Here is a 14,291-nt window from a genome sequence, read left to right on the forward strand (position 1 = left end):
TGTTTTCAGGTGTTCAGTGTGAAGTGAAGCTGGTGGAGTCTGGGGGTGGCCTGTTGAAGCCTGGAGGGTCCCTGAAACTCTCCTGTGTAGCCTCTGGATTCAGCTTCAGTCACTCCTGGATGCACTGGGTCCGCCAGGCTCCAGGGAAGGGGCTGGAGTGGCTTGTATATATTAATTATGATGGCAGTACCACAAACTATGCACCATCCGTGAAGGGCCGGTTCACCATCTCCAGAGACAATGCCAAGAACACTCTGTACCTGCAAATGAACAGTGTGAAGTCTGAGGACACCGCCACTTATTACTGTACTAGAGACACAGTGATGAGACCCCAGTGTGAACCCAGACATAAACCTCACTGTGAGGCCGCTCACCGCCACCAGGGGGCGCACAGCACACACAGAACACAGGTTCATCCCACAGACTATGAAGGCATAACTGAGCAATCTTCTCAGCAGCTTAGGCTCCTTTCATCTTATAGTTCCCAATAAAGTCTCTCTAAATATTTGTGCTATGGGTAACTGTTGTCATCAAAATATCTCCTGTATTTCTGCTGTTACTTAAGAAACATGGATGTTCCTATGTCTTTTTCTCAGATTCAAGCAGATCCTCAATCATATTTCTTTATGAGGGTAGCATTTATATTTAAGGGCCAATCAAGGGTAAGACAGGGCCCATTACAGGTGCACAAATGCTACCGAGGCTCAAACCTCCCCTCCCCTCCTCCTGACAATGGTGCACATCAGGTTCAGACTTGATCCAGCTGTGCTTTAAGCTAATTCAGTTTATTTCTCCATGAATTTCATCTCTTCTCATCATGAGATTTTTATAAACTTGTCCTTCAGGAAAGTTAGTTCAGTGTCTGTGTGCAGATGGGATTTCAAGGATGGTTTATTGTCTTCTAATTGACCTGAATATGGGATTACACACCCAGCAAGGTACTGAACATCTGCATCTGATCACATGATAATGTTCATGAGAAGTGAGATCTAATCTCCTAGAAAATCTCTCACACACAATTGGGCTTTTTATGTAAATCTAACAGAGATCACTTTGGGGGTGTCACATTAGCAGGGACAGAGCCAGATCATTTCTCTAAAAGCCACAGAAATTCCAGCTGTGTTCTCTGAGAAGTTCCTCTCACTGTACAAAAAACTGAGAAAGTTTGTCTTAGTAAATTTTCTGTAGCTGTGATAAAACATCAAGACCAACTGTGATGAAGGAAACATGTAAGGAAAGAAAGAACTTAGTTGGGATTATGGTTTCCAACAATCGAGTCCACAATTTGCAAACCAAAGGCTGAGTGGCAAGAACAGCAGTTGGTGGCTCATGTCTTGATCCACAAGCAGGCAGCAGAGATGCACAGTGAAAATCCCAAGAGATTATAGAACCTCTGAGCCTTCCCCCATTGACTCACATTCTCCAACAAGACCACACCTACTGGTACTTCCCAAAGAGTGCCTTATGAGAGGACCAAGTATTCAACATACTAGACACTGGGGGACCTTCCAATTCAAACTACCACAGCCCCAGTCACTGAAAGGAATACAGGATTGTCAGTTAGTAACATACAAGGAACATGGATGTTGGAGAAGGTGGAGACATTTCTGTCTGGGAGAGCAGGAAATGGCAGATTTCATTAGCTGAGGCCCAGAAGTTTGGGCAGACCTCTTCCTGTCCATGAAAAGTAGTTTTCCACCAGGTGTAATGTTCCACATTGTATGCTAAAAAGCTCCACAAGAATCTCCTTAGTGAAAGGTGAAGGTGGTATTTTATGATGAGGTCATATCTCAGGGACAGGAATGGCTCTGCATTTGGCAACAGAGAAGGATGAAATAGTAATTACACTTTATCTAACACATGTTCTCTCTGAAGTGCTTTCCACCTCACATGTCACAGACTGAGACATGCCTACAGCACTGATTGGAAATATATTAAATAGACTCTCATGGTGACTCTATCTGAGTTCTGGAATTTTAAGGTCCATGAAGCAGTTCAGAGAAATGTTCTGATTGCATGAGTTACTCTGATACAACTTTACAAGAATATTTTCTTATTGTAAGCCCTTATTGTCAAAGAGAGATAATCTACATTTGTGTAAGCTTTTGTCGGATTAAATTCCTGCATTTTAATTTACATAATCCACACCTGTACTCATGTTTTTTTTTCTTTTCTTTTTTCTTTTTTGGCCTTGGAACCAGAAGCACTTCAAGTACATCTCTGAAAAATTGGGGAATTATGTCTATATGCATTGCAGTTCATATCACAGATTAAGACAAAACACCACACTTTTATGTCCTCCATGAACAAGGCATGTGAAACACAACATGAGTGTTCCTGGTTAGAAATGAAGTTCTCTCTTCAGAAGAGTCTGTCGCCTGCCTTCCCTGCAACAGGAACCAGCGGTCCTTGCATCTCTGACCCTCTGGCCCCTTCACCCATACTCGATGACTTTTCCTCTGTATCATCCATTCCAGAATGAGTGTGATGATCTTGGAATGTAATGGACACATGCCAGATATTCTCCAATTCTGAGATGTATAACTTAATCATAGACCAAAAGTCAGTTTAGTGTTGGTCAACCCCTGGAAAGGGAACCCAAGTGTTAGTGCAGCTCTTACAGCCTGTCCAAGTCTAAGGGTTCAGAGCCTCACTGCACTCAGCATTCTGGGTTTTGTTTCTCTTTTCAGTGTTTCTATCTTAGAGTTTACTTAGTATCACCAAACATAGTTTGGACAAATCTTGACATATTTGTCTTCAAGGGTTTAAAACATGAAGATGTTTCATACATAAATATTAACTTTTGTGTCACTATCTTTAATGAAATATAGAGTTCACTCAAAAGTCTTTCCATATATTCAGTCATGATCATACCAATGTGCAAGCCAGCCATTGTGCAAGTTGTGAAAGTCAGGCAAACCACAAACATCTCTGTGATGTTGTAAAAAACATCAAAGTTTATAAGAAAAATCCTTTAACATCTCTGATATCAGTGAAGAAATTCCCCAGGGCCTGTGAGCTCCTACTGCCAACATCCTTTGCCCATTGTGCTGTCTTCTGGAATATCTGAAAATATTGAGTAAACCACTTCATCTGCTTAGAGTTTATGTTATCTACTGTTCTTGACACTCCTGTTTTATACTGTATTCTGCTGGACACTTTCAGTTACAAGTAGTTAGGAATTTACATACATAGTTCTGTGTGCCTAGACAATACCTAAAAACTACTTAGAGTCTCATAGAATATCTGTGTTTCAGAGATGATCTTAATACAGTTATCCAATGTCACATCGATTTTCCTAAAGTTGATACAAGTTCCTCATTCTTTCAAATGAAATACTCCCATTGTGTCTCACATATAACCATGTCTTTTTGATGAAGTCATCTGCTGACACACATGAAGTGCAAAAATTTCTGAGGTATGTTTCCTTTAGGTCAGTTCTCTGAGTTTTTTATATGTAGCCTTCTTGAATGGAAAATATTAATTCTATATATTAGAATGGGGATATAATTGGCAAAATTTATTTTAAATTTCCAGTCATTACCAACATCATTACAACTACCTGCTGTAAATCAGTCTGACAAGCTTGTCACAAAGCAGAGCAACTGCCCCAGGTCTGAAATCTACTGAGAGCTTAGGTCCTGATGTTTCACCCACAGCATCTGCACAGATCTGAGAGAAGGATAAAGATGCCTTTCCACAGACAGGAATGGGATTTGGTCTTCAGCATCTTTTTACTGTCCCAAGTGTCCTCTACTTTCTTCAAAACTGCACTAAGTACTTATTTAAAGAAATGTCCTGCTCATGAATATTCAAATCATGTGAGTCTATGGAGGTAAATACACAGATGTCCACACCCAAAAACAGCTTATGACCAGTGTCCTCTCCACAGTCACTGAGTACACAGGTCCTCACTACGGGATGGAGCTGGATCATCCTCTTCCTGGTGACAGCAACTACAAGTCAGGGCTCCAAGTTACAGACTTGAAGAGGGGCCATGCACTCAGGTGACAGTGACATCCACTCTGCCTTTCTCTCCACAGGTGTCCACTCCCAGGCCCAGCTGCAGCAGTCTGGGACTGAGCCAGTGAGGCCTGTATCCTCAGTGAAGATGTCTTGTAAGGCTTCTGGCTGCACCTTCACTGATTTATTAACTGGGAGAAACAGAGTCCTGGACAGGACCTGGTGTCATTTGGAAGGATTTATCCTGGAGATGGTGATGCCAACTACAATCAGAAGTTCAGGCAAGGTCACCCTACTGCAGACACATCCTCCAGCACAGCCTACATGGAGCTCAGCAGCCTGACATCTGAGGACTCTGCTGCCTATTACTGTGCAAGACACACAGTGTTGAAACCACATCCTGAGTGTGTCAGAAACTCTGAAGGAGCAGGACACTGAGATGCCAGAAAAGATAAGACTAGAGACTTGCTCAGAAACAATTATTCTGTGTGTTCCTCTGTCATTCACTGTCCTATAGGGTCTTTGTCAACTATTGTAAATACTGTGGGAATAAAGTGATGCTGATTTAGGATTGTCTTAGAATACTCCATACATTGATCAGACCTCTAACAGTGACCACCTCCTTCAACATGATTCATTTTTAATAAAGCAAAATAATACAATCTGCAGCAATCCATCATGATATACATATCTCTTAAATACAAGTGTCTGGAGCTGTTGCTGGAGTAGCTGGGAATAAGCTATACTACAGGTTATTCCAGTAAGAGAGAAATAAACAGCATATGGGCAAAAAAAGCCTGTTTCATAGTCCAATGTGGTTTGCCTAAAGCAAGCAAAGGCAGTTTGTTGGAAGTGGTCCCCATTTATATTGGGGGTAGGTGCTACATGGACATAATGATAGGAGAGACTCCAGTCTTCATAGAATTTCCGTGAGTGCACGTGAGACAGTGTAAGTGTTTGGGGCTGTGAGAGTGGATCTGTGTTATTGGTAAATGGGAAAAAAATAGATACCAGCATGGGACTGATCCAGACACCAGAAACATGGGTTTCTGTGAGGAAACCTCAGAAATCTTGGGACCTCTGTAGAAACCCGGTATTTATCCCTAGCATAGGTGTGGACTTTGGGAGCCCATTCCATATAAAGGAAAACTCCCTGAGCCAAGACACACAGGGGTGGGCCTAGGCCCTACCCCAAAGGAAACATAAGACTCTGATGACACCCTATGGAAGGCCTCACCATCCAGGGGGAGCAGAGAAGATATGTGACAGATAAGGTTTTAGTTGGGGGAGGTAGGGGAGGACAGGTGGGAGAAGGGAACTGGGATTGTCATGTAAAACAATCCTCTTCCTAATTCAAATAAAAAGTTGGAAAAAATAAAACACTAGTTTCTATTATTAAAAAAGAAGTACCAGGGGAGAGAGAGAGAGAGAGAGAGAGAGAGAGAGAGAGAGAGAGAGAGAGAGACAGAGACAGAGACAGAGACAGAGAACATAAAGATGATTGGATAAAGGTAACAAATATCTGACAAGAGTTTGATGGGTGTATGACAAAATACATTGCATGAATAACAGTAAATGTTACAAGTTATTTTTTTTTTGGTTTATAAAAATGAAAAATCCCGTGCTCAACTATTAAGGAACAAAAGGGAACATGAGTTGAAAAACAGCCACCACTAACACCCTCTGTCACTCCTCTGCTCACACACTCCTCTGCTCAGTCTTTTCTCTCTTAGTCATGTCCATCCCCAGTGAAAAACATATCTCTCAGACTAAAATGTTCCTCTCAGTTTGCTAGAGGAGCTGTAACAGAATTCCCATAACAAATAAAACAGGGAAAAAAGCAAATTAAAAACTGCAAGTTTACGAAGCTGAAAATTTCCATTTTGTTTTGTTTGGAGTGAGAGACAAAAGTTCAGACAAGAAAATAGATTTTTGTCATCAATTGATAAAAAGCACAGTCCTGGATCATCAGGGGTTTGGGTTGAGAACAAGGTTCTTTTTATAGAACAGCTGAGCACTAGGACCCTGAAATCATGCTAGGGAAACATTAAATGAAATTTCCCCTAATGCTTTGCCCTTATCACAGCTGATAACAAAGTGGCATCATTGCATTTTATGTACCTCTACCTGTAGTTATGGAATTAATATAATATTTTATATACCTTCAATTTCTAAGTATCGTGATGATACCAGTCCAAACTTCCATGCTCACTTTTATGTGGATTTATTTTTTCCAGTCTGCTGCAAGTAATATTACTAGATCATGACTATGAGAAACTGTGCATGAGTATTATCCAGCAGTTCTTGTGAGAAGAAACCCACTGAGATGACACCATCTAACTGTGAAAAGGGCATAGAAATGAACAAAGACCATGCAGAAGAATCTAATATCCACATTCCAGACTTGATGGATCCTATATATCATCCATACTCCTGATCAGAAGCAACTCCCATAACAGATCAAACTGATGCATATGAAGCACAGGCCAGCAGGGGATGACCACACCTCAGCCATTTATGGTCCTAAGGAACAGATGCAAAGACAAAACAGCAGGGGGTCACTGCTTGTGTCTGGAGTTTCTTCCTTTTGCCAACCCACACATAACCAGGCTAAATAAGTGAAACATGGCAGAGAAATGGTTTGGTCATGAAAGGTCTCAAAGCAGAAATCACTTCAGATCAGCCACTCACTGCATTTAGTTGCTTTAAATGAAGTCACTTTCCTGCAAGTGCCACAGAATCAATCATGTCATAGTCTGTAAGAACTCTTAGCCATAATGATGTTTCTGTAATAGTTGAATTAATTAATCCATTAAACAATTACTTCCCAACTCTCCTTTCTAATACACAGTGACTATTTTAGGGGACCACTTGAAACTGATCCCACAACCACCAAGAAAATCCTACATCCTAAGGGGATTGGAGAGATTGGAAGACATAAACCATTGCACTACAGACCACGTAACAGATTCTTCTCCGTCCTGTTGTAATCACAGACAAGGATCCTTTATTTAGTTTGAGTAAATTAATGTCAGAAATGACAAAGATGTTAACTAACACACCCCAAACACAAACATATGGCATAAAGGTAAAAGAAGATTGTGATGTGTTCAATATTTCACGAGGATTAGCCTCTGTACTACTAATGTTTATTTAATGTGTGTAATATACATATATATATATATATATATGTATTCTATAATGAGGATAAAACTTGTGTCTTGTACATGTTAAACTTTCCCACCATGCTGTCCCAGCCTAGTTTCAATACTGTAATTTAATGTACACTTCAGTATTCATTCATCTTTACATTAGTTCCCATTGAATTTTCAAATTGTAATGTTTAATTTTTAAACTTCCATGAACTTACTGTATAATATTTGATAAGATAAGCAGGGAAGAGTTCATGTAATAAGAAGAAAAAATTAACGATGTTGACTGTTTTTGTAAAAATAATGAATAATATTTTAATGAAATCATGGTCCTCTCTGGTTCATTTTCTCTCAGACATTTGCACCATTACCTGTTGCCTCTAAGTCTCACACACACCAGAGAATAATATATATCAGGAAGATATGCAAATACGGCCTGCCTGTGCTGATGAAAACCATCCCTGCCTTCACCCCGCAGGTCAGGCAGAGGACTCTAGCCCTGTCTTCCCATTCAGTGAGCAGCACTGAAAACACGACAATCAACATGGGGTTGGGGCTGCACTGGGTTTTCTTTGTTGCTCTTTTAAAAGGTAGATAACACGGGATACTGAGTGTGTGAGGAGACATGAGTGAGAGAGACAGTAGACTTTGTGACAGTTTCTTCATCAGGATCCTCTCTGCAGGTGTCCACTGTGAGTTGCAGCTGGTTGAGTCTGGTGGAGGATTGGTGAAGCCTGCATGGTCACTGAAAGTCTCCTGTGCAACCTCTGGATTCACCTTCACTGACTATGCCATGCGCTGGGTCCGCCAGTCTCCAGGGAAGGGGCTGCAGTGGGTTGCAAGCATAAGTACTAAACCTAATAATTATGCAACCTATTACTCAGATTCGGTGAAAGGCAGATTCACCATCTCCAGAGATGATTCTCGAAGAATGGTCTACCTGCAAATGAACAACCTGAGAACTGAGGACACGGCCACCTATTACTGTACAGCTGACACAGTGAGGAGTCTCCAGTGTGAACCCAGACAAAAACCTCCCTGATAGGTTCTCATAGCCAACAGGGGGCGCTCAGTACATATAAAGCCCAGCTTCAGAAGTAATTGATTATTTTTGTGGTTTTTATCTGGGTGTCCTCTCCATCTGCTGGTTTTCTGGGGGATCCATTCATAATTATAGACTCAGAAATTGATCACCACCTCTAAAAAATATTGATTCTGTTTTTACTAACATTCTTAAAACAAATATGTTACCTAGTCCTCCCTGAATAAATGCAGAAAGTGTCTGTGAGGGGAGAGTGATTCCCTGTGGTCACCAGGATATAAAATTTTAAAATAACAATTTTCATTGTTTTAGAATTTTCATACTCATGTTTTTCGTACAATGTATTTTTCGCCCCCATCATCTCTATCCTTCATTTTCTTTCCTCTCCTAATTTATGTGTATTCTACTAGACAAGTTCACTTATACTTCATCATGGATTGGTATTCATAATTGTAAGTAAGCATGCAATATCTAAAAACTACATTTGAGAGTTTCATTCAATGTCTAGTCTTAATTAGTACATTTATCTCTAGTTGCTTCCATTTTTTATCACTAAACTAAGTTCCACTTTACTTGTAGATGAAAAACTTCTGTTGTGTTGTTTATATGACCATATAACAGAGATGAGATTCTCTGTTAACAGATGCACAGTTTTTTTCCATAATTTAGTTACTGTGATGCTGCTGCAATAACCATTGTGGTGTAAATATTTCTGAAGTATATTTGCTTTGGTTCATTTGGGGGAATTTCTTAGTAAATAATCTTTTGGAAAAGAAAATATTAATTGCATGTATCTGAAAGGAGGCTGTAAATTTAAAACTCAGCAGGTTTTAAGTTCTTCATCACTGTCATCATCATCATCATCATAGTCAACATCTGTAAATCAATGTGTTAACCTTGTCACACATTGGAGTCACTGTTTCAGGCCTGAAATCTATTGAGATCTTAGGTCCTGCTGTTACTTCCTTAGCATCTTCAGAGAGCCCAGGGAAGAAGGATGCTGTACAAATGCTCTGAGAGGATTAGGACTCGAACCTCAAGATCCTGCTGCCTGACACAGGTTTCCTCTGTCTTCTTCTCCACCAGGAATAGGCCTTATCTAAGAACTACCCTGCTCATGAATATGTAAATCATGTGAGTCTATAGTGGTAAATACAGGGATGTCCACACCACCAACATATGAGCAGTGTCCTCTCCACAGTCACTGAGCACACAGGTCCTCACCATGGGATGGAGCTGGATCATCATCTTCTCTGTGTCACTAACCACAGGTCAGGGCATTTCCAGTTCCAATGCTGAAGAAGCAACAGGGACTGAGGAGTCAAAGATATCCACTCTGCCTTTTCTCCACAGGTGTCTACTCCCAGGTTGAGCTGCACCAGTCTGATCCTCAGCTGGTGAAGCCTGGCTTCTCAGGGAAGTTGTCCTGCAAAGCTTCTGGCATCACCTTCACTGACTACTATGTTTACTGGGTGAAGCAGAGGCCTGGACAGGGACTAGAGTTGGTTGGAGATATTGATCCTGAAAATGGTGAGACTGACTACAATCAGAAGTTCCAAGGCAAGGCCACAATCACTGCAGACACATCCTCCAGCACAGCCTACATGGAGCTCAGCAGGCTGACGTCTGAGGACTCTGCAGTCTATTACTGTGCTACACACAGTGTTGCAACCACATCCTGAGTGTGTCAGAAACCCTGGAGGAGCAGGAAGCTGCCCTGGGACTGAGATGAAAGAGAAGATCAGCCTGGGGCCTTGTTCAGAAATAAGAAATCGGAGTTTCTCTTTGTTTGATTCCTCCTCAAAGGCATATATTACTTTTGTCAACTTTTCAAAGGACATTTAAGTACAAAGTGGTATTGATTAGAATCCTCAAGAGTATACCATATCCTTAGGAAAACTCCATCAGTGACTGCCTGCACTGACACAGTTTTTCTTTTTTTCTTGTTTTTTTTTTTTTTTAGACTGGGTTTCTCTGTGTAGCTTTGCAGCCTATCTTGGCACTCATGCTGTAGACAAGGCTGGCCTCGAAGTCACAGAGATCCATCTGTCTCTGCCTCCAAAGTGCTGGGATTAAAGTTGTGCAGCACCAACGCCCACTGACACAGTTTTTCTTTAATAAAACAATAAATGTACAAAACTGTGATGATGAATTACCATGACAATATATAAGAATTTTGAGTGATGAGAAGTTTTGGAGCAAGAGCAGAGAATAAAGTATAACACAGTTGACCTGTCAATTCCAAATCACCAACAGAGTGCAAATAAAAACTCCTTTCATAGTCTTAAGTCTTCAGTGACCTCAAGGTATGTTGTCGACTCTGACCTTGTGGCCTGGTCAAGTTCCCATACCTTATAATGAAAGACATATTTATATCAGAATCCACTGCCTTGTTAGCATGATTCCTATAAATTGGACACATGTACTATTAAATTATTTTTACAGGTAACTTGTATCAACTGGAGGCATGTGCATGCTATTAGAGGCAGCTTCTGAGATTATACCTTAGTCTCGGCTGCTATAATTATTGCTTTTTCAGTCCAAGTACCCAGCTCTACAGTACCAAGTCTCTCCAAAACATTGCTATGGCATCAGCTCTACAGTCATTGGATACCAGCTCCTCATCCTCATGCTATGGAATATTTGGTTTTCACTAGTGTGTGAGTAACAAGCATGGAGACCAAGGGTGCTTAGTCATCTCAAGTGCTGGATTCAGTGTGATGTCCCATATCTCATAACATTAGTTTGCATGTCCCTATATTGTATCCCCTTCCCAGTAATGATAACTCTTTCTGCCAGCTTCCTGGGTTCTGCTGCTGCTTAGGACCCCAAATAACACACAGAGTCTTATATTAGTTACAATGCTGCCAGCCAATGACTAGGATTTCTTATTTGCTCTCTCAGTCTTAGTTATCAACCATAACTACTAATCTATATATTTTTATAAGGACTTATCTTACCTAGGATGCTGGCCTTATGAGTCTGCTCTACCTGAGATCACATCGTGACTCTCTTTTTAAAATGTTTTGCAGAATCCTCCTTCTCTCCTAGTCCTGCCTAACTTGCTTCCCTATTTGCCAAGAGTGCTTTATTTATCAACTAATAAGACAAACATATATACAGAAGGACCTCCCCCATCACCCCCAAGACAAGTTCAAGTTCCATGTCCTTAACATAGGTGAAATATATACTTTATGCTTTGTGGCAGACATGAATCCCCAGGCCAATTCTATGTTAGAGATTATGCAAATCCATGCTGAATTTAAAATACTACTGGACACAGCAATGGTTGTATAAATTACTCTCCTCTCTTCCTCCAACTGGGGTGCCTAGAATGACCAGAAAGCGGGAGATTCTTCACCTCCTGGCCCCCAACTCAATGGAATTCTCTGATGTACCAGGAAGGCATCTGTTAGTGGCTGTAAAGACATGACTTTAAGACTTATCTGGTGTATTCTGGGGGAGTCATTTTAAAGCCCAAACACCTCAGACTGCAAAGTGACCCACTGTGTACAGCCATGTGGGAATCAGTGTGGCTTTTCCACAGGAGGCTGGGAATAGATCTATCCCAGCATTCAAAATCACCATCCTTGGCTATAAACCCAAAGGACTCCACATCTTACTAGAGACACTTGCACAGCCATGGTCATTGCTGTTCTAGTCATAATAGACAGAATTAAAAACATTGTAGATGATATCAGTAGAAAAACAGAAGAAGAAAATATGGTACAATGGTTATAATCCCTTAGATGTACAATCATGACATGGCTATAGGACATGTAGATACAATATTTTCCAAAAACTTGAGGTATGAACCAACCAATATATAGATTACATTTAAGGTCTATACCATGAGATGGAACCAATCCTGACACTGTGGTGGCCAAGAACCAAAGATTAACAAATCTTTGAGATTTGTTAAGCAGACTCATAAGGCCAGCATCCTAGGTAAGATAAGTCCTAGAGAAAAAAACAAGTATTTTGTTATCCTAAAGAACTAGCAATCAAATGACACCAACGACATTCTGCAAATATCCGTAAATCACCCATCATCAGAGAACTTCCTGAAATATTCATAAATACAGGGACTGACTTGAGAATGTGCAGAGAGTGAGAGATCTTGGAACATTCCATGTGATGTCTCCTTCAAATCTGTCCCCACAGAGCTTAGGGAGCCTTGCAAAAGAGGATGCTCACAGATGATAAATTCCTGAGGGAATGGAGGACACCAAGGAGACAATGCTTTCCAGACACAACAGGATTGATGCAGATGTGAACTCACTGATGTTGTCAGTTAGAAAAGTGGCACCTGAGAGAAACACGCCACGCTACAGGGTTCAACATAGGGCTTTTTTAAATTAAGGAAAGGAATAATAAAAATTGGAAAGGGAAGGTATCAGGCCTCTGGAGACAGGAGTAGCAGAAGATGGGAGACATAAAAGAGGGGGAAGAGAGGAAAGAGGGGAAATGAGAGGGTTTGAGATGGAGAGGGGATCAGATAGAGAGAGGGAGTGAAAGAAAGAGAGAGAAGAATGGGAGGCGGGAAGGGCCCTTCTGTAGAGGAACACAGAGAATGTGCACAGGTAGAACTCTTAGTGGCTGCAGCTAAGGGTGTGTCCTGAGGGTACCCTAAGGACAGGCCAGTACAGCTGCCCGAATACTAACACCTGAGACTCTTTGTCAGCATCACAGAGCTTTCCCAGGTCTAAACCAGATGGAGTCCCAATGTTAAGAGGGGAAGTGGACACCAGGCATCAGCCCTAAGCCAGAAGCTCTCTCCAACAGATAACTTGCTCACAGAGACAAAATGTTTTCCTTGGATGGTGTCTCACTGGGTACATAAACTACTCTGAAGGAATGTCACCTGCCTAGAAGGAGATGGCTGACAGAAAATGAATTCAGTGAAGGTTTTGGATATTCTTAATCTCATAATGCTTGTCAGATTTTTTCATTCTACAGGATATATATATATATATATATATATATATATATATATATATGAAATTTGGTCCTCTCTTTATGTTTTGTGGGATCTCTGTGTGTGCAAACTAGATATTCTGTGTCTAGATTTGTTTCTTTGGTACTTTTGCTTTGTTTGTTTAGTCCTGCTCCAGTTTGATGTTTCTATTTAATCTTATTCTATTTCATCATTGCTTCTGTTTCCTTTCTCATTATAATGAAATATATAAACAGGAGTGTATGTGTATAAGAGAAGATGTGGCCTAGGTTGGGATTATTTGGGTGAGGGGAACATATCTGAGGTCTGTAATTTTGAAAAGTATAAAGCAGTTCAGGGAAGTAAAGCCGAATGCAATGTGGAGTCTGATCTAGATTGATAACAGGTAGTTTATTAAGTAATAGAAGTTAAGCAAGTCCACTCTGTGGAAGCAATGTCAGATAGTCTCCTGTTTGAAAACACACAATTAAATAATAGACTAAAAATCACTGTAACATTGACACACCCTGGAAAAGGAACCAAGTGTTACTGCATCACATAATGCCTGTCCTACAACAAGGGTTCAGTGACTCACCTGACACTCAGCATCACAGATTGGCTCCTCCTGAGACCCATAATTTAAGTCCTCCTTCAGAGGCAGCTCCTGGTGAGGGAATGCAAATCTCTCCTGGCTCCACTCAAGCATAGGTTGAAAAGTCAAAGCTGGGCCTGGGCAGTCACTGGTGTGCAGCCATGGCCCTGTTGGTCTCCTCATTCGTGCTGCTGATTGTGCCTGCATGTGAGTGCCATGGATTCCTACTCTATGAACTCCCATAATTCACTCTCTGTCAACCTTACCTTCTACTTTTTCCCCACAGATGTCCTGTCCCAGGTTAGCCTGAAGGAGTCTGGCCCTGGGCTGTTGCAGCCTTCCCAGGACCTCAGTCTGACCTGCTCTTTCTCTGGGTTTTCACTGAGCACTTCTGGTATGGGTGTGGGCTGGGTCCAACAACCCTCAGGGAAGGGTCTCCAGGGGCTTGCAATCATTTGGTGGGATGATGACAAGAGGTACAACCCATCCCTGAAGAGCCGCCTCACCATCTCCAAGGACACCTCCAACAACCGGGTAACCCTCAAGACCACCAGTGTGGACACTGCAGATACTGCCACATACTACTGTGCTCAGAGATCACAATGA

The 14,291-nt window shown here is 41.2% G+C and overlaps 2 gene segments (V, D, J or C); both read left to right on the top strand.

Moving 5' to 3' along the window:
• Positions 1–9,382: 9,382 nt before the first annotated feature.
• On the top strand, positions 9,383–9,839 carry LOC113835870. The segment is given in 2 exon segments: positions 9,383–9,428; positions 9,511–9,839. Coding segments are annotated over 2 exon segments (375 nt in total).
• A 4,007-nt stretch (positions 9,840–13,846) lies between these two features.
• On the top strand, positions 13,847–14,291 carry LOC113835869. The segment is given in 2 exon segments: positions 13,847–13,892; positions 13,972–14,291. Coding segments are annotated over 2 exon segments (366 nt in total).

Source organism: Cricetulus griseus, chromosome 5 (assembly GCF_003668045.3).
Source record: "Cricetulus griseus strain 17A/GY chromosome 5, alternate assembly CriGri-PICRH-1.0, whole genome shotgun sequence".
NCBI classification, from domain to species: Eukaryota; Metazoa; Chordata; class Mammalia; order Rodentia; family Cricetidae; genus Cricetulus; species Cricetulus griseus.